At 37.0% G+C, this 27,223-nt stretch overlaps 1 protein-coding gene across 2 annotated transcripts in view; it reads left to right on the top strand.

The window, feature by feature from the left end:
- KLHL1 (kelch like family member 1) overlaps positions 1-27,223 on the top strand; it is a 500,583-nt gene that overhangs the window by 440,370 nt on the left and 32,990 nt on the right. For both annotated transcript variants that reach the window (XM_040266859.1, XM_040266858.1), the window contains one exon: positions 4,171-4,333. In XM_040266859.1, coding sequence (XP_040122793.1) covers positions 4,171-4,333 — 163 coding nt within the window. The remainder of the gene's footprint in view (positions 1-4,170; positions 4,334-27,223) is intronic.

The raw sequence follows: 27,223 nt of genomic DNA, 5'->3' as shown, positions 1-27,223 counted from the left end.
TGGCCACAGAACTGGAAAAAGTCAGTTTTCATTCCAATCCCAAAGAAAGGCAATGCCAAAGAATGCTCAAACTACCATGCAATTGCACTCATCTCACCCGCTAGTAAACTAAAGCTTAAAATTATCCAAACCAGGCTTCAGCAATACATGAACCATGAACTTCCAGATTTCAAGCTGGTTTTAGAAAAGGCAGAGGAACCAGAGAAGAAATTGCCATCTGCTGGATCATCGAAAAAGCAAACGAGTTCCAGAAAAGCATATATTTCTGCTTTATTGACTATACCAAAGCCTTTGATTGTGTGGATCACAATAAACTGTGGAAAATTCTGAAAGAAATGGGAATATCAGGCCACCTGACCTGCCTCTTAAGAAATCTGTATGCAGGTCAGGAAACAACAGTTAGAACTGGACATGGAACAACAGACTGATTCCAAATAGGAAAAGGAGTACTTCAAGGCTGTATATTGTCACCCTGCTTATTTAACCTATATGTAGAGTACATCATGAGAAACATTGGGCTGGAAGAAGCACAAGCTGGACTCAAGATTGCTGGGAGAAATATCAATAACCTCAGATATGCAGATGACACCACCCTTATGGCAGAAAGTGAAGAACTAAAAAGCCTTTTAATGAAGGTGAAAGAGGAGAGTGAAAAGGTTGGCTCAAAGCTTAACATTCAGAAAACTAAGATCATGGCATCTGGTCCCATCACTTCATGACAAATAGATGGGGAAACAGTGGAAACAGTGGCTGACTTTATTTTTCTGGGCTTCAAAATCACTGCAGATGATGATTTCAGCCATGAAATTAAAAGACACTTACCCCTTTGGAGGAAAGTTATGACTGACCTAGACAGCATATTAAAAAGCAGAGACATTACTTTCTCAAAAATGTCTGTGTAGTCAAGGCTATGGTTTTTCCAGTGGTCATGTATGGATGTGAGAGTTGGACTGTGAAGAAAGCTGAGAGCCAAAGAATTGATGCTTTTAACTGTGATGGAGAAGACTCTTGGACTAGTTGAGATCCAACGAGTTCATCCTAAAGGAGATCAATCCTGGGTGTTCATTGGAGGGACTGATGTTGAAGCTGAAACTCCAATACTTAGGCCACCTGATGCAAAGAACTGACTAATTGGAAAAGATCCTGATGCTGGGAAAGACTGAGGGCAGGAGGAGAAGGGGACGTCAGATGAGATGGTTGGATGGCATTGCTGACTCAATGGACATGGATTTGAGTGGACTCTCGGAGCTGGTGATGGACAGGGAAGCCTGGAGTGTTACTGTTCATGGAGTCACAAAGAGTCGGACACGACTGAGCGAATAAATGAAACGAACTGATAGTACTGGTATGGAACCCACTTTCAAAGTCAACAGTAACTTCTCTCTTTCCATATCCAATATAAATTTGGACTTGGTAAGAAATAGGCAGGTAAATAATTGACTCATCCTCCTAGAAACACTCTTCGCTCATAATTTTCAGATACTGGAAGCTTCTGAAAAATCCTCCAACCCATCTGAACATTTCCTCTTTGTCTCCTTTGTCCTTTTTTTCTTATAATTGATATGGAGCCACTCAAGACTTTGCTGCTGTGAATAATGTATTTATGAAATGAAGCAGGACCCTATGGTCCTTGATCCCTCCTATGTTCTCAGCCTGACTTCTGTCAAGTAATAAGTTTAATCAGATAAGTGAAAACATGCAAAACAAGGGAAAACAATCAAAGGAGACCAATAAAAATATTGTAGTCATTAAACATAATCAAAGACATTTACCTCCTTCTGCAGGGCTATAGGTAATATTCTAAACCATATCTTTGAGCTATCTTAGAAATACTGAAACCTCCACCAGGTGGAGAATTTAATTACATGATGACCAGACTGTAGTCATGATATAAACTGCCACAATTCTGAGAACTGGCCTCAAGAAATGCAACAGAACAACCATGGAACTGAAGACTAACTATATTTAAAGCAATCAAAATGATGCTGGTCAGACCACTGGTGACCAGCTTCAAGACTGCAGTCAAAACTGACTGTGGTGATTCAGCAAGTAACTCCTTCCTTCCACTATAAAAGCTCTTGTGAGGATGGGGGTAGTAGGCTACTGGACAGGCACCTGCCCTTCTCACCCTGTCCCTTGGTTGCTGACATTTAAATAAACCAAATTTTCCACCAACCTTGCCTTTTTGATGGCTTTTGAGCAGCAAGCAGACAGACCCCTGGGTTCTGTAACACTTATTCCATTTATGTTAATTATTTAATGATTATGTAAGTTTAATGAGGGCAGGGCCTTTTTCTTATTCACCTATATGTTCTTGGAACTTTGGCAATTAGAAAAATTCCTAATAGTAGACACTCAATAAACATTAGTTGAATAAGTTAATGAATCCATGAATAGGTTAAAAGTATCATTTTACTTTCACATCTGTGTTGAGATACAATTCTTCATGCGTCTTTCACATTTTTGCACAACTTTTAAATAAGACAGTGACTTCCCCTCCTCTAAATTTTTATGACAGAAAGACTAATAAGATAAAGATAGTTCCTTTCTCCATAGTAAAAGACAATCATATTTAAAAGCATGAAGAGAATGTCTCCTTCTGGAGCAACGGGTATATAAGTTTGTTGTCCATTATATATTAATTTGCTTCCAACTTCAAATTAACTTACAACCTATTGAATGTTCAGATTTCATCTAAATATTGTAAAAGCAAAAAAAAAAAGTGTAATAGATAAACAGACAAGGAAGACTTTATTCAATACTATTGCAATAAGCAAAAGAGGCCAGAATTGAGGCTGAATGCACCTCCACTAAAACAAAGGGGAGGAGGGAGTTTCTGAGAGCTGTAATGCATGGGTGGATCATAGGTAGTCTATGTTTGCAAATTGGCCTTATTTAAACAAAGGTAAATTGAATTTACTCTCTTCCAAACAAGAGGTAGACTTACAACTTGAAGCAAGGTGTCAGTTGAAGTTAAGCTTACTCTTTCACAGAAACTGGAAGATATAAACACTAACCTTCTTACTGATTATATTCCTAGATTCTTGAGAAAGAAAGTATTCGGCTGTAACACTGGCAATAGGTTTTTTAAAAGACTAACTTCTCAAAGGGACAGAAAACTTGGAATTTGCAATTACAAGTTGTTTAAAGTAAGTGCTTTAAGGAAAGTGAGGTCAGGATTCTAAAGGCAGGAGAATCTTGTCTCAAGTCTGGTCAACTTGAAAGAGCTGTTAAAGTCCTCTTGGCATAACAAAGACTGGGAAATTGGGGCTTGGAGAACTGATAAAAAAAATGTTGATACTCTGACTATTGCCATTGTTATGGTAATAACTATCTTTCTTCTATGACCCAGGAGCCTTGTGTCTCCTCTCAATATACATACTTTTGGGGCAGTTTAACTTGTCAGCTAGGAAATAGGCTAAGAATCACAGATAATTCAGAGTTCTTAACAATCAGACATTGTGCTTTGAAACTTGTGGAAAATTAACCAAAATTCCCCTAATAGATAATGAGACCAGTTCAGTAAATATAAACATAATATTTAAATACTAGTGATTATTTAACATTTAAGAAAATTCATCTAATATAGAAGTGAATTAACAGGGAAAAAAACTGTGTAAAATTTGTATGTATCATCTATTGATGACTCATAAATAATTTAATTGCTTGTGTTTAATAATTTCAGCTTATAAGTAAAGAGACATTGTATTCTCTAAGCTTTAGATACATTTATTATGTCTTGACAGGGGAGCCAAAACTTAGAGGACCCTAGCCTGAAATTTAAACTAATTATATTACACTGCTTAATGCAATTTTGCTGAATGTGGAAAAAAAAAAAATACTTTAAATTGCAGTGTAAAAACAGTCTTCAAAAGTAGAGGCATAAGATGCATCATCTCTGACTTTTAGATTTTGAATCTTTATATGATCATAAATAAGAAAATATATTTTCCTTCATAAAGCATCTATGTCATAATATTTAGATGGATTCCTTTATGTTTGCATGTGAATGAAATGGTTCAATTAATAGTGATTAGTTTCAACCTCAGTGAAATCATTTGTTAACTGATAGAGGCTATTCTGAATGACATAACAGCTAAATAACAGCTTTTACTGTTAATTTGATTTGAGAACCCGATTCATTCACTTTTTATCTTTCCTTTACTGCAGGTGTGACGGTACTGGAAGGCCCTATCTATGCTGTGGGAGGCCATGATGGCTGGAGTTATCTGAACACAGTGGAGAGGTGGGATCCTCAGAGTCAGCAGTGGACATTTGTAGCTAGCATGTCAATTGCCCGAAGCACAGTTGGGGTGGCAGCATTGAATGGCAAGTGAGTAGACTTTCTTTTTTTTTTTTAATCTGAAAAAAGATTTTGAGTGAATGTTCTTTTAAAATAACATTTAGCAAACTGTTTTAAAAAAAACTCTTTTTTAAAATTTTAGGTTTTGATTTTTTTTTTTTTTTGAGTTTAGTCTTCATGGATTAGTGACAGTTCAAGACTGTGTATTTTTCCGATGATCACTTCTCATAAAATAAAAACCAAACAAAAATAACAAAAATGACCAAAACCCCCCCAAACCCCAAAAATATATAAAATAAGGAATTCTACTCAATACTCTGTAATAATCTAAATGGGAAAAGAATTTGAAAAAGAAGATACATGTATGTGCATAAGTGAATCACTTCCTTGCATACCTGAAACTAATATTGCTAACTATTGTTGTTATTTAGTTGCTAAATTGTGTCTGACTCTTTTGAGACACCATGAACTGTAGCCCACCAAGCTCCTCTGTCCATGGGATTTCCCAGGAAAGAATAATGAAGTGGATATCCATTTCCTGCTCTATGGGATCTTCCTGACCTAGGGATTGAACTCCACCATAAAATAAAAATTAAGAAGAATAGCCAAAAAAAAATTGAAAACAAAATACAACAAAAATCCTCAAATTTCTTAATCTTAATTGCTTGTTTAAAAGTGTTAAATATATTTCATGAAAATTATGTGAACTGCATAGTTTACCATTTCTGGTGAAATAGTCTGAGGAGCCTTTTGAAAGACTACCAAAAGTTTGGTACTTAATGTTTTTTGCCTGATTGTATCAATCTCTCTACTTTTCTCCTTTTCTATTCCTATCACACTAAGTCAGGGATTTTCAGACTCAACACTGTGGATATTTTGAGTCAGATAATTCTTTGTTGGCTGTGAGGCTCTGCCCTGTGCATGTACAATGTTTAGCAGCAGACTGGCTTCTATCCACTAGATACCAGCTGTACCCACCTGCCCAATGTGATAACCAAAAGAAGTCTCCAAATATTGCCTAATACATCCTCGGGGGTGGCAAAATACACTCCCTCTCACCACCTGAGAAACTCTGCCCTAAACAAAGATAATAACACCTCTGACATGAACTACAGCAGAAGTTTCCAGTCTCCTTCTTTCTCTTCCCCCTAAAGTCTATTTGCTAATGCAGCCAGAGCTGCTTTACAAATACAGGTAACATATCAGTTCTCTTCAAGAACATTTTAAAATTAGAATACAATGCCTATTTCTACCTAAAATCATCCACTGGATCTTGTTTCTTCCTACTCTACATTTTTTTCCTCAATACATCAGCCAAATTGTCCTTTCATCTTTGCTTCAAATACAGCAAATCTAATTCCACTCAATCCCTTTGACTGTACTTTTTTTTTTTTTTTTTGCCTAAATGCTATTCCTTAGAGTCTTCACATGCTTGGCCTTTTAACATTGCTCAAATTTCATCTCAAAATCTGTCCACATAGACAGTTATTTACTCTTATTCTTATCTAAAATAGACCACCCTTCACACTATCCCAATTGTTTGCAGTTCATAAAATTACATATGCTATTATTTTCTATTTTTACTAGGTATACATGGTCAATAAATCTTGATATCTGTCTGCAACATTCATTATTGTATCCTTAGGCATAATGCACATTCAATCTATTTACTGAATAAGTGTTGAAAGAATTATACATCCAATTAAGCAATAACTTTTGAGAATTTAATTACCTTTGACAAATTTTTCCTAAATATATGTGAGTATCTATAAAGTTATTATTATATCCCACTGTTAAAATATAAATAAACTGTTTCCCTCAGCTAAATTGTACATACATGCACTCTTTGGCTTTAAAAACTCTAGGAAATTCACATTTTAATGGCTATCCAGTAATTTATTTTATGCCAAAAAATTCCTACAAAAAGACACAAAACATGATAAATGTAAGTGAACAGTATAAATTTAAGTAACTAGTACTGATCTGAAATAAGCAGACTGCCAAATATGACTCCAGCAAAGGCAGGTTTATTCAGAATTAGCACAGAATTGCAATTTTGGATCTACAATAATGGTGAACATGCATGTCCCAAAGGGTAAGCGGAAGAGAAAGCTTTTATAGAGAAAAAGGAAGTTGAGAAGGTTAGAGTAAACAAAGTGTTTTTTTTCCCTGGTTTAGTCATTTTCATGAAAAAGAAAAGTCTTTCTGGTGTGTGTGTGTGTGTGTGTGTGTTTATAGAGTCATGTCTAACGCTTCGTGACCCCATGGACTGTAGCTTGCCAGGCTTCTCTGTTCATGGGATTCTCCAGGCAAGAATAATGGATCTGGTTGCCAATTTCCTACTTCAGGGCATCTTCCTAACTCAGGGATGGAACCCTTATCTCTTGCATCTCCTGCATTGGCAGATGGGAAGCCTTTCTTCCTTTTGGACTCTGCTATTATCATAGGGTGTAAGAGCTCCTCATTTCGATCTCTCAGTTGTCTTTAATTGAGTTTTCTGCTTATAATTTATTTACACTAGTCTCTGACTTTTAATATCCAAAATATCTGCTGCTGCTGCTGCTAAGTTGCTTCGTTTGTGTCCTACTCTGTGCGATCCCATAGACAGCTCGCCCATCCGTGGGATCCTCTAGGCAAGAATATGGAGTGGGTTGCCATTTCCTTCTTCAATGCATGAAAGTGAAAAGTGAAAGTGAAGTCGCTCAGTCGTGTCTGACTCCTAGCGACCCCATGCACTGCAGCCTACCAGGCTCCTCTGTCCATGGTATTTGCCATGCAAGAGTACTGGAGTGGGTTGCCATTGCCTCCTCTGATCCAAAATATCTAAATATATCTAAAACACATATCTACAGTGATATGTGTCTAAAACAATCCCCGAATTTAGATACATTGAATACCATTAGATATAAACTTTTGGGCACCTTCCTAACTGTACCCTTAGGAAGAATTTCTACAAAGTGAATTGCAAGACAATAGAGACTGAAATATTTTCTAGCTTCAAAGGACTATTTTAATTTAACCTTTGTCTTTGATGCATGTATGCATGCTGTCACTTCAGTCATGTCCAACTCTTTGTGAGCCCCAAGGAACAGTAGCCCACCAGACTCCCGTGTCCATGCGATTCTCCAGGCAAAAATTCTGGAGTGGGCTACCATTCCCTTCTCTAGGGTATCTTCCCTACCCAGGGATCGAACTGATATCTCTTATGTCTCTTGCATTGGCAGGCCAGTTCTTCAGCACTAGCACCACCTGGGGAGCCCTGTCTTTCATAGGATTCACCAAAATGCTTTTTCAATAGTATCATGCAAAAATGTCTTGTATCCTGACCGATAACTTAATATCATGATTTGCTTTGAAAAATAATTGTTTTAAATGCAAAATGTTTTTATTAGTGTGAGGCTAAGTTTGAGTAAATTGCTCATTCTATTTCATCAAATGTGTGTATATGTATTACAGAATATATAGCAATATTTTCTACTTTCATCAATATTAACATATTATGCCCATTTATGATTTTAATTGCATATATTTTGGACTCTCAAATTTCATATTTATATATTTATCAGTCTGTGATTTCCTCAGTCTTAGGAGTCAGTTTTCATTTAGGTTTATTGTGCACTTAAAATTAGGACTTCCTGGTAAAGAATCTGCTTGCAACTGTAAATATCCATTGGTAAAAATGGTAAAGAAAATGCCTACAATGCAGGAGACTCATGTTTGATCCCTGGAGTGGGAAGATTCTCTGGAGAAGGGAATGGCTGCCCACTCCAATATTCTCGCCTGGAGAATTTCATGGGCAGAGCAGCCTGATGGGCTAGAGTCCATGAGGTCACAGAGCCACACATGCCTGATCAACTAACATCTTTTTTTTTTTTTAATATAATTTATTTTTTTTACTTTACAATTCTGTATTGGTTTTGGCATACATTGACATGAATCCACCACGGGTGTACATGCGTTCCCAAACATGAACCCCCCTCCCACCCCCCTCCCCACAACATCTCTCTGGGTCATCCCTGCGTACCAGCCCCAAGAGTGCCATATCCTGCATCGGACATAGACTGGCAATTCGATTCTTGCATGATATTATACATGTTTCAATGTCATTCTCCCAAATCATCTCACCCTCTCCCTCTCCCTCTGAGTCCAAAAGTCTGCTATACCCATCTGTGTCTTTTTTGCTGTCCTGCATACAGGGTCATCATTGCCATCTTTCTAAATTCCATATATATGTGTTAGTATGCTGTATTGGTGTTTTTCTTTCTGGCTTACTTCACTCTGTATAATAGGCTCCAGTTTCATCCATCTCATCAGAACTGATTCGAATGTATTCTTTTTAACGGCTGAGTAATACTCCATTGTGTATATGTACCACAGCTTTCTTATCCATTCATCTGCTGATGGACATCTAGGTTGTTTCCATGTTCTGGCTATTATAAACAGTGCTGCGATGAACATTGTGGTACATGTGTCTCTTTCAATTCTGGTTTCCTCCGTGTGTATGCCCAGCAGTGGGATTGCTGGGTCATAAGGCATTTCTATTTGCAATTTTTTAAGGAATCTCCACACTGTTCTCCATAGTGGCTGTACTAGTTTGCATTCCCACCAACAGTGTAGGAGGGTTCCCTTCTCTCCACACCCTCTCCAGCATTTATTGCTTGCAGATTTTTGGATCACACTAACATCTTAAAATATATTCTTACTGTCATATATACTTCTTGAGAATCCATTTAGGAATTTGCCTAGAAATAAATATTTCCAGAGTAATTAGAGAAAATGTTAGATCTATACATTTGAAATCTTTTCATTTGACAATACAACCTTACTTTTAACTCTAAAAATTAGTCTCTATTGATTTTGTGCATGTGTTTATGCTCTGTCTCTTACCTTTGTCCTACTCTTTGTGACCCCGTGGGCTGTAGCCTGCCAGACTCTTCTGTCCATGGAATTTTCCAGACAAGAATACTGGAGTTGGTTGTCATTTCCTTCTTCAAGGGATCTTCCCAACCCAGGGATAGAATTCACCTCTCTTGCATCTCCTGCATTGACAGGAGAATTCTTTACCAGTGTCCCACCTGGGAAGCCCCAATGTAGTTTAGTGGTTTTAATTTGAGTATAGGTTTAATATTATTCTTTCTGAGCTTTATTCACATTTGTTTGTATTTTTGAACATCGCAGATATTATATTTTGGTTTACATATTTGTATGTGTTAATTATGCATTTAATAGTGCAGTAGAGAAGAAAGTTTAAGTATTTATGTTTATAGTAACCACCTTACTAAAATGCACATCAGTTATATTATTTTTCAATTTATAAATATTTTCAAAATATATATATTTTTCCATTTATAATGATAGATTTTCTAGGAAGATAAACATGGTAAACTAAATACAAATGAAATTTTTTTCTTATTTCTTAATATGTATGCTTATCTTCTTTTTAATGAATTCCTTTTATTTTTAGAATAACAACATAAATATCAATATCAGGTGACCTCAACTGTCTTTTAATTGAGAAAACTTTAAAACTTTGGTGTCTGTGTAGCATTAATTGTTATTTGGGATACTTATACCAAGTGATTTTAAGGGCCAGATCTTATCATTGTCTATAACTTCATTAATGGAAATTTTACTTAAAAAATCATATTTAGTATAATGTTTTATTAAATTTTCTTAAAATGTATAAAAGATGTTTTCTTATTTTTTCTATTATATGGTAATTTAAATAAATATCATGATTATAAATCATTATTATATGCACAGAATAAAACCAACTCATCCTTTTTTAATTATTCATTTAATATTTTGCTGCATTCTATAGTTTATTTTTAATCTGTTTGGTCTACTTGGACTAATGGTTTTGAAAATCAATTTCCTAACATTTTCCATGATGATATGAAGCTTTCCTTATAGATCGAGAAGCTTTCTATATCTGTTATGTTTTTACAAAAATGAGAAGTATAAATATTTGAGCATGAGAAATTATAGAAAAATTATATATATATAATCACATATATTCCATTTAAAAATTATATTTTACTGAGATTCTAATATTTAAAAGAAAGCAGTTTTACATTACCTCCAATCCCATGACTAATAAAATAATTGACTGTGTGTTGTTATATCTACTTTTGTACTGCTATTATCCTCCTAATTTCTTGTATTTAGTTGTTAACATTATTATTCATTTTGTCTTAGGTTTTCTCAGTGTCATTATTTTGTTTTTGTTTCTCTTTTTAAACAAATATGTGCATAGAATGAAGCTCTACTTGTTTTCCCTCTTGTTTTCTTATTCATTAATTTGAACTTGGCTTGTTGTTCAGTTTCTGTCTCACTCATTGAGACCCCATGGACTCGGACACCAGGCTTCTCTGTCCTTTACTGGTTCCTGAAGTTTGCTCAAATTCATGTCCATTGAGTCTGTGATGCCATCCAAACATCTCATCCTCAGTCTTCCCCTTCTCCTACTGCCCTCAATCTTTCCTAGAAATAGTCTTTTCCAATGAGTCAGCTCTTTGCATCAGATGGCCAAAGTATTGGAGTTTCAGCTTCAATGTTAGTCCTTTCAATGAATATTCAGGGTTGATTTCCTTTTAAATTGACTGGTCTGATCTCTTTACTGTCCAAGGGACTCTCAAGAGTCTTCTTGAGCACCACAATTTTCCTCTATGGTCTCAACTTTCTTTATGGTCCAACTCTCACATCTATACATGACTGATGGAAAAACCATATCTTTGACTCTACAGACCTCTGTCAGCAAAGTAATGTCTCTGCTTTGATAAGCTGTCTATATTTGTCATAAGTATTTTTCCAAGAAGCAAGCATCTTTTAATCTCATGGCTGCAGCCACTATCCACAGTGATTTCCTTGGAGCCCAGGAAAATAAAATCTCTCACTATTTCCACTTTTTCCCCAACTATTTGTCATGAAGTAGAGGGACTAGATGCCATGATCTTAGTTTTTTGAATGTTGAGTTTTAAGGCAGCTCTTAAACTCTCCTCTAACACCCTCTTCAAGAGGCTCTTTAGTTCTTTGCTTTCTTTCATTAGAATGGTATCATCTGCATACTGAGGCTATTGATGTTTATCTCAGCAATCTTGATTCCAGGTAGTGATTCATCCAACCCAGCATTTCACATGATGTGCTCTGTGTATAAGGTAAATAAGCAGGGTGACAATATACAACTTTGATGTACTCCTTTTTCAATTTTGGACCAATCTGTTGTTCCATGTCCAATTCTAACTGTTGTTTCTTGTCTTGCATACAAGTTTCTCAGGAGGCAGGTAAGTTGGCTTGGTATTCCCATCTCTTTAAGAATTTTCCAGTTTGTTGTGATCTACACAAAGAATTTTGTGAAGCAGAAATAGATGTTTTTTTGTTCTGTAATTTCCTTGCCTTTTCTATGATCCAGTGGATGTTGGCAATTTGATTTCCAGTTCTTCTGCCTTTTTTAAACCCAGCTTGTACATCTGGCAGCTCTAGGTTCACATACTGTTGAGACCTAGCTTACAGGATTTTGAGTATTAACTTGCTAGCATGTGCTTAGTTTTATTTATTTTGTCTTGAAATTCAGAATTTCACAAAATAGTATTAATAATTGTCTTGTAGTTTGTTTTGCCTTAGCATAACAAAATTGTCATTTTAATAGTTTCCACTTGTTGCTTATTAATGATAGTGCTGCTGTGAGCATCTTCAAATATATATGTGCTTTGTGAGCATGCATATACAATTTAGGTTTGGACATGGAACAACAATTGCTAGTTTATCCAGTACACTTGTGTTTAACTGTAATAAATTTTGAAAGTGCTTTTCCTAATTTATGTATGTATTAACAGTGTGTAAGTATTCTAGATACTCCATATCCTCTTGATTTGGTAATGCTTGTTTTTATCTTTTGTGGTTTGTTCTATTCTAGTGAATAATATTCAACTAATGACTGAGATTGAACACTTTTTAATGTACTTATCTGTTTATGTTTTCTGACTAAAATATATGCTTAAGTATTTTTCCTGTTTCCATGGGAGGAGTTTCTTTATTTTTTCTTTCATTTTGCTTTGTAGAGTTCTTCATGTGTTCTAGAAATTATTTCTGGGTAAATGCATCTTACTTTATTATTAGTAGCATATTACTACTACTACTGTTTTCCAGAGGGGATATGTTGATTATATAATTTACTAGACCTTATATGTATATTAAACTTTCTTATGTCTTCAATCATTTGTTGTAAATTGGTTTGACTAGTTTAATGTCAAAGCCATGTATCATTAAAGTTAAGCAATGATTACTAATCTGCTGCCATTTATTTTTTATTAGCCAGATGTGTGATAAGTCCAAAGTTTTTTCACCTTTAATATGTTTTTAAATTTCAGACTTGCATTCTTACAGAGATTTTTTTCTATCAGTTAAGGTACAGTCAAGTGACAGAAACCACAGCAGTCACCTATCAGTTATTCTAAATAAAGATAATCTAATATAAATATTTGTTAAGTAGATATAAAAATTAACTAAAGAATACTATACACTTTCCTGCTGGCTCAGAGGGTAAAGTGTCTGCCTGTAATGCAGGAGACGCAGGTTTGATCCTTGGGTCAGGAAGGTACCCTGGAGAAGGAAATGGCAACCCACTCTGGTACTCTTGCCTGGAAAATCCCACAGAAGGAGAAGCCTGGAAGGCTACAGCCCATGGGCTCACAAAAAGTAGAACACAACTGAGCAACTTCACTTTGTTTCAGAGAACACTATACCATAATGTATCTACTAAAGGAAACAGCTATTGTCCCTAGCATTGGAAAATTAAGAGGGGATTGTAATTATTAAGATTTAGAAAATCAGAGGAGAAACCTTGTGCAGCTGAAATCCAGACATTTGTGATTAGATCCCTGCTCAGCTAGAACTAGCATCTCTGATGTGAAAGAGGGGTTCCTTGGCCTGTGATCTGGAGCTCTGAGGAGGTGGTGGTGCCAGTCTGCTGCTGCTGATAGTTCTGAGTCTCAATAAGGGTGATGTTAAATTTTTATAAATGGCAACTGAATGCAACTGGATGCAAAAAGAAAGATGGGGAGACACTCACAGGAATGGGAAACAAGCAAAAAGGAGCAAAACCCTTCCTCCTCTAGCACCTTTCAATCTCCCTCTAGCACCTGTTCATTGTCACATCTAAAAGAGGGAAGGAACCAGGTGGCAAGACAGAAAAGTGGTTCACTGAGTTTCAGCCCCTACATCAAAAAGCAGAGTACAGAATAGAGGATGTGGGGCTGAGAGATAGTAGCTTACCTGCTGTCATATTCTTCTCCAATTTTAAAATGTTTACCAGAGTATAACCTGATAGCTGCCCTTCATTCTTTTAAATTAATATTTGGAAATTAATTTGAACAATCTCAATCATGTCTTTATTTGACTGAGGAAGGTTTTATCTACTGAGGATTATTTTTTTGTTTGTTTGATTCTTTTTCCATTATTCTAGTTTTTTGGTTTAGGGATATGTATTTTAGTATGTATTTATGTTAATGGTTATGTGTAGTCTTGAGCACTGATTTCTTTTCCATAAGCACCTTTCCTCCCCAGTGATTTTACTTCTTTTCCACTTAACTTGGGAAATTGATTTCATATTTCATATTTAATTTTTGCCATTTTGTTTGTGAATTTTACTGTTGCCAATGCAGACACATTTTTTTTTTCATTTTTTTCTTTATGTGATACTTTTTGATATCTCTCTTTCTGTACTCATATTCATCTTACTTCAATTGGGGATGCTCTCTTAGTGTTCTTCTTAAAAAATATCTTATATTTCCAAATCTATACATTATAAAAAAATTTTTCAGAGCACATTTAGTGACTTTCTTACCACTTACATTGATGATAATAGATTCATTTCTTGTACCCTTCAGAAAATAGGTATCTCACAGCAATTTTGCTTGAGATGAGAAATATCTGGACTTCACTATATTATTCATTTGTTACTTTTATCTTTGAGCAGAAGACACACATATGCACACACAAAACACACAGATGTCATTTTAAAGTTTAATACATTATTTATCTTGTTCTAGTGGTCAGGATCTAGTGTTAGTCACTCAGTGTGTTTGACTTTTTGCAACCTCATAGACTGTGTAGCCCACAAGGCACCTCTCTCTGTCCATGGGATTCTCCAAGCAAGAAAACTGAAGTGGGCTTTAAACTTTAAAATGACATCTGTGTGCTTTGTGTGTGTGTATGTGTGTCTTCTCATCTACCTATCTCTACCTATCTATGTGTGTGTGTATTTTATTATATATCCAAACAATCAGGAATAAATGGGATAAAAATTTTAATAAATAAAATATTTAATGAATAACCTTTTCATAAATTTTTACATTTCATTATAATAATTGTTTATCCAATTTCCTCCCCTTTAAATCAACTACACAAGAATTTATTATTTGTGTTTTTGTGTGGTCCTTGATATCTTGGAAGAAAAACAGTGAGTGCTCCTGAAGAGAGATATTGTTTACCTGCCCAGAGATTAGACCTAGGTAGTTTGGATAAAAACTGGGAATACTAACCACTAGACCACCAGGGGCTAGAGGCTAGCAGCAAAGTGGCCCTGGACCTTTCCCTTGTTTGAAAGCAAGAATGTTTCAAAGAGGCAAGAACTGTAAAAAAAAAAAAAAAAAGGTACAAAATTTAATATTAGAGACACAGCACAGTGTATAGGAGAGTGTACAGAAAAACAATTTGTTTAAGTCAGAAGCTAGGCAGAAATACACAATTAGAGGGAAAGGGTATGAACTTGGTCGCTAATGAAGAGGAGCACAATGAGTCAGAAACTAGGCAAGACATACACCTGGAGAGGAGTACTGGCATCCTGAGCAAGGAGGAGTGCAGCAAAGAGGTGATGAATCTTAAAGGTAAATCACTTATATAGGCCAGTCCTTCCAGGTCTTTATTTACCTTTGGTCAATTATTTTGTTTCTCTCTTCACATCTGACAGGTTCATGGATCTTCCTCAAGATGCATTTGTAACTTTTTTCTAAGATAGATTCTACCACAGAGACCTATGGGTGCATGTCCACATTTTTTATTGGGTGGGGCCCCACTCCCTTTTTGAGTCCAGAGAAGCCTTCCTGTGCCATATGCAGACAGGGAAGTCTTCCTTGACCTCAGAAGTGGGCATCTTATCTCTACTTTAGCGGAGTTCAGCTTTTGCCACTAGCTTTCTCCTTGGAGTGTCTGGGTGAGAACAAAGCTTGAATTTTATTCCACTTAAGAAACACCAGATGTCCAGCTCAGGGGCCCATCTATCCCCTATCTCACTTGTATTTTTTTTTTTTAATCAGCTATGATATGTAATATCCAAAAGGTCCTATTTTACTCTAATAATATTCTTTATATCAAATATCATAGTGTGAGAGTTTAAAATTTTTATTCTAAAAATTGTTTATGTTTCAATTGTTTATTTTCCCAAATTTTAATCCCATTTTAAGAAAATATTTGAAATTATTTTGATTTTGCTTCAAATAATCTTTCTCCTTTAACTCAGATTAACATATATCTCATTTGGGTTATTTTGTTTAATTCTCCTGATGATTTAATTGTCTCACAATTCTGTTATTTAACAACTGTCTCTTAATGTCTGGTTGCTTTTCCTGTTTTACTCAGAGAAAAAAATGATCACTATAAAGTGACCTTTACTTCAGACCCATATCAGAAAATTGTTTCAATATCACCCTCTGACTGTAGTCTATTTTTCTCTCACTTCTAATGACATAGCATTTTTTCTCCTCTTGCTTTAGTCTCACATCTCACTAATGTGGCATTCTAACCTGACTGCTGCTTCTTTGAACATTATTTTGAATAATTTTCCCAAATAAGGATAATAAAAGCCAGTGAGTACTCCTCTTGAGTTGAGAGTCTTCATAATACTCTTTGTTGTGGAAAAACATGACATTGGTTCACCACTTAAAATTAATTAGTATATTCTGATGAACTCAAGAGCAAAATTACATCAATTTCGTAAAACATTTTGGTCAGTCTTCCAATGAGACAGATTGAGCTAAATGGTAGATATACATCTCAGGCCAGCACCATCCCAGACTTACTTGATATATAAAGGAAATACAACAAAACAGTGAATAGACACTCTGGTGTGGGTGTTGACCATATTAAACCTCAAACTCTCCAAATAATGTCTACACTACTGATTCTTTTTGTTTCTTATTTACTCTTTGCCTTAATTTTGTTCTTTCAAGTTTTGTTTTGTAGCTGAAAGGACTTTCTGGTTTTTTTCTCTTTACTTCTTGAGTTAGCTCATAAAACAGATACTCATACTGCCTAATTGCATCCATAAATAGGCTTAAATTTTAATGAATGTGTGCTACAGTCCCTAAAGAATTTGGAAAACAGATGAAAACACCTGTTTTTTTGTTTTTTTTTCCATGATAAACCACAGCAAAACTGATTCACTCAGTCATTCAAAACCTCATGTTAATAAGGAAGCTACTGTTTCTGGGCAATCTTAAGTTTTTTTTACCTTGAAATAGCATGAGAACATGAATCATGTCTGTTGTTTTTCCAGTACTGTCCAATATCTATCACCATATTTACACTTGTCACTTACATGGTGCTAAGACAATTTCTGTTTTTGCATCCAAATTTTGATATTATTTTTCTTAAAAATGAAACCACAAATTATAAACGATTTTGTACTATATACATGTTACAAAACAAGTTCATGTGCTGAAGGCACAATGAAACCAAATAAAAATGCTGGAGTTTGGAGGAGAGAAAGGTTTAATACAGGGCTGTACAAGGAGATAGGTGGCTCATTCCAAGCCCAAAACCTTTAATTCCCTGATGGATTTCAGCAAGATATTTTTTAAAGGCAAAGTGAAGGAGGGGTATGATTTGTTGTTTCAAAATTCTTAGTGTTGACATGCTTTTTTCCTGCAGCTGTCCATGGATGTCAGGCCAAATGTTCCTGTAAACTTCCAAGTCAAATGTTATTATCCGTTCTGCAACTTTTTATCTCTACATGAATGGAAATGTCAAGTCAGTTTATTTATCTTCCTCTATTCTTGCCTCATCACAGCAAAGATTTGGAACAAAAGACTAAAGTTTAAAGCAAGAGACAAGTTACAGCTCAGTTACAGCTCAAGTAGACAAATCTTCCAAGACATGGAGTGGGGCAACCCTGAATGAGTCCTGATGACTACTTGGCTTTCATTTTTACTTCCTGTCTCCTTCTCTTGGTTGTGCTCTGTTCAAAATAGGGCTTCTACTCACCACCAATCAGGAAAAGAAATGAAAATTGGCATATAATTAAGGCTGATTGACAGTTGCAAGTTACATAAAAGCAGGCTCTGTTGCACATGTCTTCCATATTTCAGTCTCCTATAATCAGATGTATGTTCAGTACAGTACAGTTCAGTTCATTTCAGTCCAGTTTAGTCGCTCAGTCATGTCTGACTGTTCATGACCCAATGGACTGCAGAACACCAGGTCTCCCAGTCCGTCACCAACTCCCAGAGTTTATTCAAATTCATCTCCATTGATTTGGTGATGCCATCCAACAATCTCATCCTCTGTCCTCCCCTTCTCCTCCTGCCTTCAATCTTTCCCAGCATCAGGATCTTTTCAAATGCGTTAGCTCTTTGTATCAGGTGGCCAAATTATTGGAGTTTCAACTTCAGCGACTTCCAATAAACACTCAGGACTGATCTCTTTTAAGAGGGACTGGTTGGACCTCCTTGCAGTCCAAGGGACTGTCAAAGTCTTCTCCAGCACTCTAGTTCAAAACCATCAATTCTTCAGTGCTCAGCTTTCTTTATAGTCCAACTCTCACATCCATACATGACCACTGGAAAAACCACATCCTCGATGAGACAAATATTTGTTGGCAAATTAATGTCTCTGCCTTTTAATATGCTGTCTAGGTTGGTCATAACTTTCCTTCCAAGTTAATTTCCTTCTTTTAATTTCATGGCTGTAACTACCATCTGCAACGATTTTTGAGCCCCCCCAAAATAAAGTCAGCCACTGTTTCCACTGTTTCCCCATCTATTTGCTATGAAGTGATGGGTCCAGATGCCTTAGTTTTCTGAATGTTGAATTTTAAGCCAATTTTTTCACTCTCCTCTTTCACTTTCATCAAGAGGCTTTTTAGTTCCTCTTCACTTTCTGCCATAAGGGTGGTGTCATCTGCATATCTAAGGTTATTGATATTTCTCCCAGCAATCTTGATTCCAGCTTGTGCTTCTTCCAGCCCAGTGTTTCTCATGATGTACTCTGCATATAAGTTAAATAAGCAGGGTGACAATATACAGCCTTGATGGAGTCCTTTTCCTATTTTCAACAAGTCTGTCATTCCATATCCAGTTCTAACTGTTGATTCTGACCTGCATACAGATTTCTCAAGAGGCAGGTCAGGTTGTCTGGTATTCCCATCTCTTTAAGAATTTTCCACAGATTATTGTGAGCCACATAGTCAAAGGTTTTGGCATAGTCAATAAAGCAGAAATAGATGTTTTTCTGAAACTGTCTTGCTTTTTCGATGTTCCAGTGGATGTTGGCAATTTGATCTCTGATTCCTCTGCCTTTTCTAAAACCAGCTTGAACATCTGGAAGTTCACGGTTCATGTACTGTTGAAGCCTGGCTTGGAGAATTTTGAGCATTACTTTACTAGCATGTGAGATGAGTGCAATTGTGTGGTAGTTTGAGCATTCTTTGGCATTGCATTTCTTTGGGATTGAAGTGAAAATTGACCTTTTCCAGTCCTGTGGCCGCTGCTGAGTTTTTCAAATTTGTTGGCATGTTGAGTGCAGCACTTTCACAGCATCATCTTTTAGGAATTGAAATAGCTCAACTGGAATTCCATCACCTCCACTAGCTTTCTTCGTAATGATGCTTCCTAAGGCCCCCTTGACTTCATACTCTAGGATGTCTGGCTCTAGGTGAGAGAACACACCATTGTGATTATCTGGGTCATGAAGATCTTTTTTGTACAGTTCTTCTGTGTATTCTTGCCACCTATTCTTAGTGTCTTCTGCTTCTGTTAGGTCCCTACAATTTTGGTTCTGTATTAAGCCCATCTTTACACGAAATGTTCCCTTGATATTATCTCTAATGTTCTTGAAGAGATCTCTAGTCTTTCCCATCCTTTTGTTTTCCTCTATTTCTTTGCACTGAACACTGAGGAAGGCTTTCTTATCTCTCCTTGCTATTCTTTGGAACTCTGCATTCAAATGGACATATCTTTCCTTTTCTCCTTAGCCTTTCACTTATCTTCTTTCACAGCTATTTGTAAGACTTCCTCAGAGAGCCATTTTGTTTTTTTTTTGCATTTCATTTTCTTGGGGATGTTCTTGATCCCTGTCTCCTGTACAGTGTCCCAAACCTATGTCCATAGTACATCAGGCACTCTTTCTATGAAATCTAGTCCCTTAAATCTATTTCTCACTTCCACTGTATAATCATAAGGGATTTGATTTAGGTCATACCTGAATGGTCTAGTGGTTTTCCCCACTTTCTTCAACTTGTCTGAATTTGGCAATAAGGAGTTCATGATCTGAGCAACAGTCATCTCCCAGTCTTGTTTTTGCTGACTGTATAGAGCTTTTCCATCTTTGGCTGCAAAGAATATAGTCAATCTGATTTCCGTGTTGGCCATCTGATCATGTTCATGTGTAGAGATGTCTGTAGGTATAGAATATCTATGAATCCTTAACCAGCTCCTAGCTCCCTTGGTTACTTGAGGAAGCCCCTGTGGTTAGTTTATATCTACAGTGTGCCTAGGGTACATGTGCAGCAGTTGGAAAAGTCTCTGTTGTTATTTTTGTAGTGTATCTGTGAGCTCTCCTGGACATGTTTGGGATGGGATTTCAATAGCAGCTTGCATCCTTTTTAGCTAGACCACCCCTCTTTGCTCATGCTTAACTTCCTACCTAACAGGAAAGTGTTATACCCTTAAAGATCAGAGCCTGGCTATCCTGTATATTTCAGGCTATGGGCAACACTCTGAACTCAAAGCAAAAGCCATAGCATGCAAAGGTTAAAGTAAAATAAACATATTTAATATGGAGCCAGATTCATTATTCTGTATTATAATCAGTTTTCATTAAAATTGTATTATCTTAGATTCACACACTAAAAAAATAGCTTGTTTTCTGGGTCTTACTAAGAGCTGTTAATAGGTGTAGGAGGTTTGTGAATTGCCTCTAAGAAGAAATAATTTCTAAGCTGGGACATGATTAGCTTATCAGATTGGCAGAAAATGAGGAAGTATTGCAATGAGAAGGAACAAGCTGTGTCCAGTTCCTGAGTGTGAAATGCAGACAAAGAGGAAAATTTAGGTTTGGCTGGAATATAATGAGAAAGAGTGGTCCCCCAAAATTGGAGATGATGGCAGCCTCCATGTTGTATAGCCACTTGGCCATCCCTCCCTTGGTAAAAATATTATGAAATGTTTAAAATGGGCAGTAATATGGTTGTATTTCAATTTTATAAAAATCACTCTGGCTGAAGTACCATTTATAAAATTATTAGAATCTCATAACAGAAGTAGACTGATTAAGATATATGCCAGTGGCTCAAAGTGATTACTTAATAAATCATGCCTCAGAATTATAATATATAGCACCATAATGTTACCAATCATGGTTCTTGGCTTCATAGTCAATAGAAATTGATAAGAGGCCAGGCAAGAAATTCAGGCAAGGCTTTACTGGGGCTCCTGCTGCAGAAATAGGGATCAAAAGCTAGATATTCTCATGCTTGCTCTCTGAGTTGGGGCAAGATGTTTCCTACTATGGGGTAGAGGTGAGTCCAGGGATTGGGTTAGAGAGATAGGTGGTCTGCCCACTCCTGGTGGTGCTGTAGCAGAGTGCATGTGCAGTACCTTGCTTTTGTTCCCAACATCTTGTTTTTGTTAGGTTTTGGAATTTTTGTATCGTTTTGTTAATAATTTGCCCCCAATGGGCATGCTATTTTTAGTCCCTTATACTTTCTTTGTATTTTGTTGCTGGAGGAGATGTTCATCCAGGTGAAAGCACTGCAGTAAAGAAAGGATTACAGGTCCCAGCCTGTTTTACAAGCACTGTAGCAAGGGTGTCAAGTCAGGTCTGTCTCAAGACAGTTCATCTTGGTTCCCTGTTTGAGCATCAGTTCAGTGCAGTTCAGTCGCTCAGTCTTGTCCGACTCTTTGTGAGCCCATGAATCACAGCACGCCAGGCCTCCCTGTCCATCACCAACTCCCAGAGTTCACTCAGATTCACGTCCATGGAGTCAGTGATGCCATCCAGCCATCTCATTCTCTGTTGTCCCCTTCTCCTCCTGCCCCCAATCCCTCTCAGCATCAAAGTCCTTTCCAATGAGTCAACTCTTTGCATGAGGTGGCCAAAGTACTGGAGTTTCAGCTTTAGCATCATTCCTTCCAAAGAAATCCCAGGGCTGATCTCCTTCAGAATGGAATGGTTGGATCTCCTGCAGTCCAAGGGACTCTCAAGCGTCTTCTCCACACCACAGTTCAAAAGCATCAATTCTTCAGTGCTCAGCCTTCTTCACAGTCCAACTCTCACATCCATACATGACCACAGGAAAAACCATAGCCTTGACTAGACGGACATTTGTTGGCAAAGTAATGTCTCTGCTTTTTAATACATTATCTAGGTTGGTCATAACTTTTCTTCCAAGGAGTAGGCGTCTTTTAATTTCATGGCTGCAGTCACCATCTGCAGTGATTCTGGAGCCCAAAAAAATAAAGTCTGACAGCCGCTGCCAAACTCCTCTATCTGAAATACAGTGGTTTCATGAAATAGACCTCTCCTTCCTTCTCCAGTCTTCACTCTTAAACATCTGCCTTAGAAACACTCTACATCACAGGCATAATGAACTGCTTGATTGTTCACGCTCTTTTGCACTTTCAAATACTCATTTATCTGCCTCAACTTCCCTTCCATGTTTTCCTTAGTAATTTGTGACTGTCCACGGTCCACTTAGTTTCTCTCCTCAGATTTTCATCTGGTCATTGGATACATTTGGAAATTTTCTCGATTGATAGCCTGTCACAACTCTACATCTCTCTATGCATTAAGTTCCATGTGGCAAGATTGGTCCTAATAGGATTCAGTTTATTTTACTTGAGAACAATAGTGTAAGAAATCATTAAAATATATTCAAATGTACCCTTACCTAAATAAAACCTAAATGAGATCATTTATAATAGCTCCATCATTCAAAACCTAATTTAATCTGCACCTTTTCCATAAACCCTTTTAAAATCCACTCATTTAAGAATCTTTTTCTAGGGACTTCCCTGGTGGCCCAGAGGTTAAGACTCTGCACTTCCAGTGCAGGGGCACAGGTTCAATCCCTGGTCAGGGAACTAAGATCCCACATTCACAGTGTGGCCAAAAAAAGTTATATATATATATATAAAAGCAATGAGGATTTACTATATAGCACAGGGAACTAGATTAAATGTCTGTATATATATATATATAAAACCTTTCCATCTTTTGTGTTCCTAAGACACATACTTGATACTTTTCTCTGCAATTTGTCAATATCTTATTTCAGTGGAACTTAAACAGGTGCCTTTTCTTTGACAAACATCATTTGTAAATCATTCATTCTCAATTAGAAATGAGTGCTTTGCTTTATTCATTAAAAATTACAAATACATACTTGCTATGATGACATATCAAAGAAAATAAATCAAACCCACCCTCAGAGAACTTACATTTTTAATATTGGGAATAACAAATAGAAGAAGAAAGAAATTTAGAATTGTGATAGGCATAGAGTGAGATTTGGCAAGAAAACTTTGAGGGATTAAAATTGAAATGACTGTTGCTGCCCCTTTTGAGTTAGTAAACTCTATCAGGCTGTGGGATGTAGCTCATAAACCTAAATTAATTTCGGTGTTTATAATCTTCAGAGATTTTTTTTAGAAAGTATAGCCACTTTCTAATAAAATACGGTAAGTGTTCTGGCTTACCTTAGTCATCTGCTAAAATAAAAATAAGTCCGTTATGTTTGGGGCAACGAATTATGCTCAGGAACTGAGATTGTCTTTACCAATATTTTAAACACAAGATCCCTGTAGGAAATTCACAAATGGATAGCATACAGGGTGATATCTCTTAATAAGCTAATAAATAAATAACAAACCCATGTTAGATTAAATATACCATGGTTCCAGGCAAGGGGACAAGATAAAAATATAGGTTAAATTTAGTTGAAATATATTCTTTCTGAGTTTTGGTTTCTGGAAGAGGTAGTTTTACCAACCAATAACTAATGCCCAGTGGGGCAGTTTTGCCAACCAAGAGCTAATGCCCAGTGGGCAGTGAAAAATGGAAAGTTCCTCAGTTGCTAGAGCACCTTGCAGGGAACCCTGATGGTGTTTGCACTGAAGGACAGGCTGATATTCCTGGAGTTCTTGCCTGATTTTTCACTGCTGCTGATAAAATACTCACCTTTATTGTGACAGAAATTAATGCTCAAGGTCTTTGGAGAGCTAGGTTGGCTTGGTTCAGGAGGAAACTCTGGGATAACTCTCACAAACTCTGTATTTATAGTCTAAATGTTTCCTCTGCTGTAGTTGCTTGTCCACCAGTTTTTACTGAAAAACCCCCAGCTAGGTTTCCTCAGCAGCTGAGCTACTGTTTATAGTTAGAACAGATGAGATGATAACATCCAGACACAACCTACTTCATTCTTATATCAAAATAACTTTTCTTCTGGAAACAACTTTGCTTTTTGGTGATGAACAAATGGATTTGAAATTATAGTAAACCAATACACAGCAAAGTCTGAGATTGAGTTTGCCACACATACCAACATTTGGCAACATTACCAATGAGGGTTCTTGGCCTTCCACAATTATTAGAAATTAATTAGTAGCCAGACAAAAAATTCAGTCAAAGCTTTACTGAGGCTCCTGCAGCAGCAGTGGGGAACAAGAATAAACAATAAATTCCCTTGCTGGCTTGGTCCCAGAGGGGGCAAGCTCTTTCCTTATACAGAGTGAGGGTAGGGCCAAGTCCAGGGGATGGGCCAGAGGGGCAGCTTAGGTATTTTGCCCACCCCTGAGGCAAAGTTTTCTGCAGGGGCATGCACAACACCCTGCTTTTCTCCAGGCTCTTCAAAAGTGGCAGTTAGGTTGTTTTGTATCTTCTGTCCAGCATTTGTCCTAACTGTACATGTTTGCAGTTATTTTTAGTCTGATAGAGTTTCTCTACATTTTGTTACTCAAGCTATATCCAGGTGCAAGCACCGCCACATTGCAGCAAAGCATCCCAGATTCTAGGCCTGTCTCAAGTGGGAAGAAAAGCAGTCATACAGCCTATTGTGCAAGCTTACTGAAATCCCTCTCACTGTATTGTCAGACACTCCTCAAGAACCTCTCATGGAAATTACTCACTAAAAGGCACATGTAGGAGTATTCTGGTAGCAGGTATGACAAGCCTGGGGTCAGATGAAATAGTTCTCCATCAACTGAAAAACAAAAGACCAAACAAAGTTTTGGATCTAGGGTTATTTCTAAGATGTTATATATACCACAATTTCTATAACCAGCCCTCAAGTTATGTATGTATCATTGAGCTATGATAAAGTATGTGTGTGTGCATTAGTCTCTCAGTCATGTCTGACTCTTTGCCACCCCATGAACTGTATTTCGCCAGGCTCTGGTGTCCATGAAATTCTCCATACAAGAATACTGGACTGGCTTGCCATTCCCTTCTCCAGGGTACTTTCCCAACCCAGGGATTGAACCTGGGTCTCTCAGATTGCAGGCAGTTTATAATCTGAGCCACCAGGGAAGCCAGTGATAAAATATACTACATATTAAATAACTTTCCTTAGGATACAGATTATAAATAACAGATTTCTGGGGAAGACAAAATGGGATCAAAAAAGACTTTCTAGTGGAGACGTACCTTAACTGATTAATGAGAGATAAATGAACAGTAACCTACCTTATATAATAACAAGGTACCTAGGACAGAATCCACAATGGCACACAGGGCTAAAAAGGATCTAGTGCTATGACAGAATCTTCTAATTGCCTCTTAATACTCATTCACTTCTTTTTTATATGATAGTATGCACAGCAGTGTTAGCTAGGCAGGAGACCACCTAAAATAAAGACAATTTTTCCCAGCACCTGATCAGTCAGGTATCGTTATGTAGCTAATTTCTGGCCAACAGGAGATAAAAAGTGAGTTGTGCAACTTAAAAGATGAATCCTTAAAGGGAAAGAATTATGTTCCTTCTACCACTTCTCCTCTATCTTTCTGTTTGAACTATTGTGATAGTTAGAATTCCACTATCAGGACAAGAGAATTTGTAGAAAATTCTCCACGAAGTTTAATATTGTTACACATTTTCAAGGCAAAAAAAAAAAAATTGACAAATTTTTTTCAACATATTTTCAAGGTTATTTGTAAATGGAATAGCTTTGGGAGATAGCAATGTCTTTCAGAGGGACAGAGAGCAGATTTTTCTTTGACTGAAATAATAAATGCAATATTGCCCTTCAGAGCAACAAGTTTGCTGGCAGTCCCTTTAAAGATGATAATTAAAAACTCCAGATGTGAAAAAAGCCCTCCAAGTAAACATTATTTACCTGAATCTCTCTGCAACACCCTTGTGGGACTAGGGGACACTGGGAGAATTCACATTAACAGGGGGCTCATCCTGCCTGTTGTGCATGAGAAATTCTGTCACTTATCTCTGGTCCCATAATCTTATGCCTTTTACCAACATTTATGACACTGAAGTAGGTTAATCTGTTAACTTTCAGGTAGGGTAAAACTTCAGACTTTTCACAATTCTTGATAAGGGTCTATCCTAGCTTCCCCAGTGGCTCTGTCAGTAAAGAAACTGCCTGCAATGCAGGCGACCCAGGTTCGATCCCTGGGTCAGGAAGATCCCCTAGAGAAAGGAATGGCAACCCACTCCAATATTCTTGCTTGGAGAATTCCATGGACAGAGGAGCCTGGCGGACTATAGTCCTTGGGGTGGCAAGAGTCACACACAGCTTAGCACATAAGTCATCCTGCAGATGATAGATTGAAAGTTGGAAGCAGCCTGGATCTCAACATATATGCAAACCTTCTTTACATTTGAACCCATATCTTTAAATAATGCAGAGTTTATTTCCTCCAACTGCCATATTGTATGGACAATCATACCCCAAAGACATTGCAGATTTGATTCTAGACCACTGCAATAAAGCATATATTGCAATAAACAGAGTCATACTTTTTTCGTTTGTTTGTTTGTTGTTTCCCAGTGCATATGAAAGTTATATTTACACTAGTGTTCAGTCGCTAAGTCGTGCCTGACTCTTTGCAACTGCATGGACTGTAGCACACCAGGTTTCCCTATACCACGTCATCTCCCAGAGTTCGCCCAAGTTCATGACCATTGAGTCCGTGATGCTATCCAATCGTCTCATCCTTTGCCATCTTCTTTTCTTTTTGCCTTCAGTCTTTTCCATCATTAGGGTCTTTTCCAATGAATACACTCTTCACATCAGGTAGCCAAAGTATTGGAGCTTCAGCTTCAACATCAGTCCTTCCAATGAATATTCAGGGTTCATTTCCCTTGATTGACTGGTTGAATCAGCTTGCTGTCCAAAGGACTCTGAAATCTTCTCCAGAACCACGGTTCAAAAGCACCAATTCTTCAGTGCTCAGCCTCCTTTATGGTACAACTCTCACATACAGAGTGAAGTGAGCCAGAAAGAAAAACACCAATACAGTATACTAACACATATATATGGAATTTAGGAAGATGGCAATGATGACCCTGTATGCAGGACAGCAAAAAAGACACAGATGTGTATAGCAGACTTTTGGACTCAGAGGGAGAGGGAGAGGGTGTGATGATTTGGGAGAATGGCATTGAAACATGTATAATACCATGTAAGAATCGAA

The sequence above is a fragment of the Oryx dammah genome, unplaced genomic scaffold (assembly GCF_014754425.2).
Source record: "Oryx dammah isolate SB20612 unplaced genomic scaffold, SCBI_Odam_1.1 HiC_scaffold_24, whole genome shotgun sequence".
In the NCBI taxonomy this organism is placed as follows: Eukaryota; Metazoa; Chordata; class Mammalia; order Artiodactyla; family Bovidae; genus Oryx; species Oryx dammah.
This window is presented reverse-complemented; position numbering and strand designations above follow the sequence as displayed.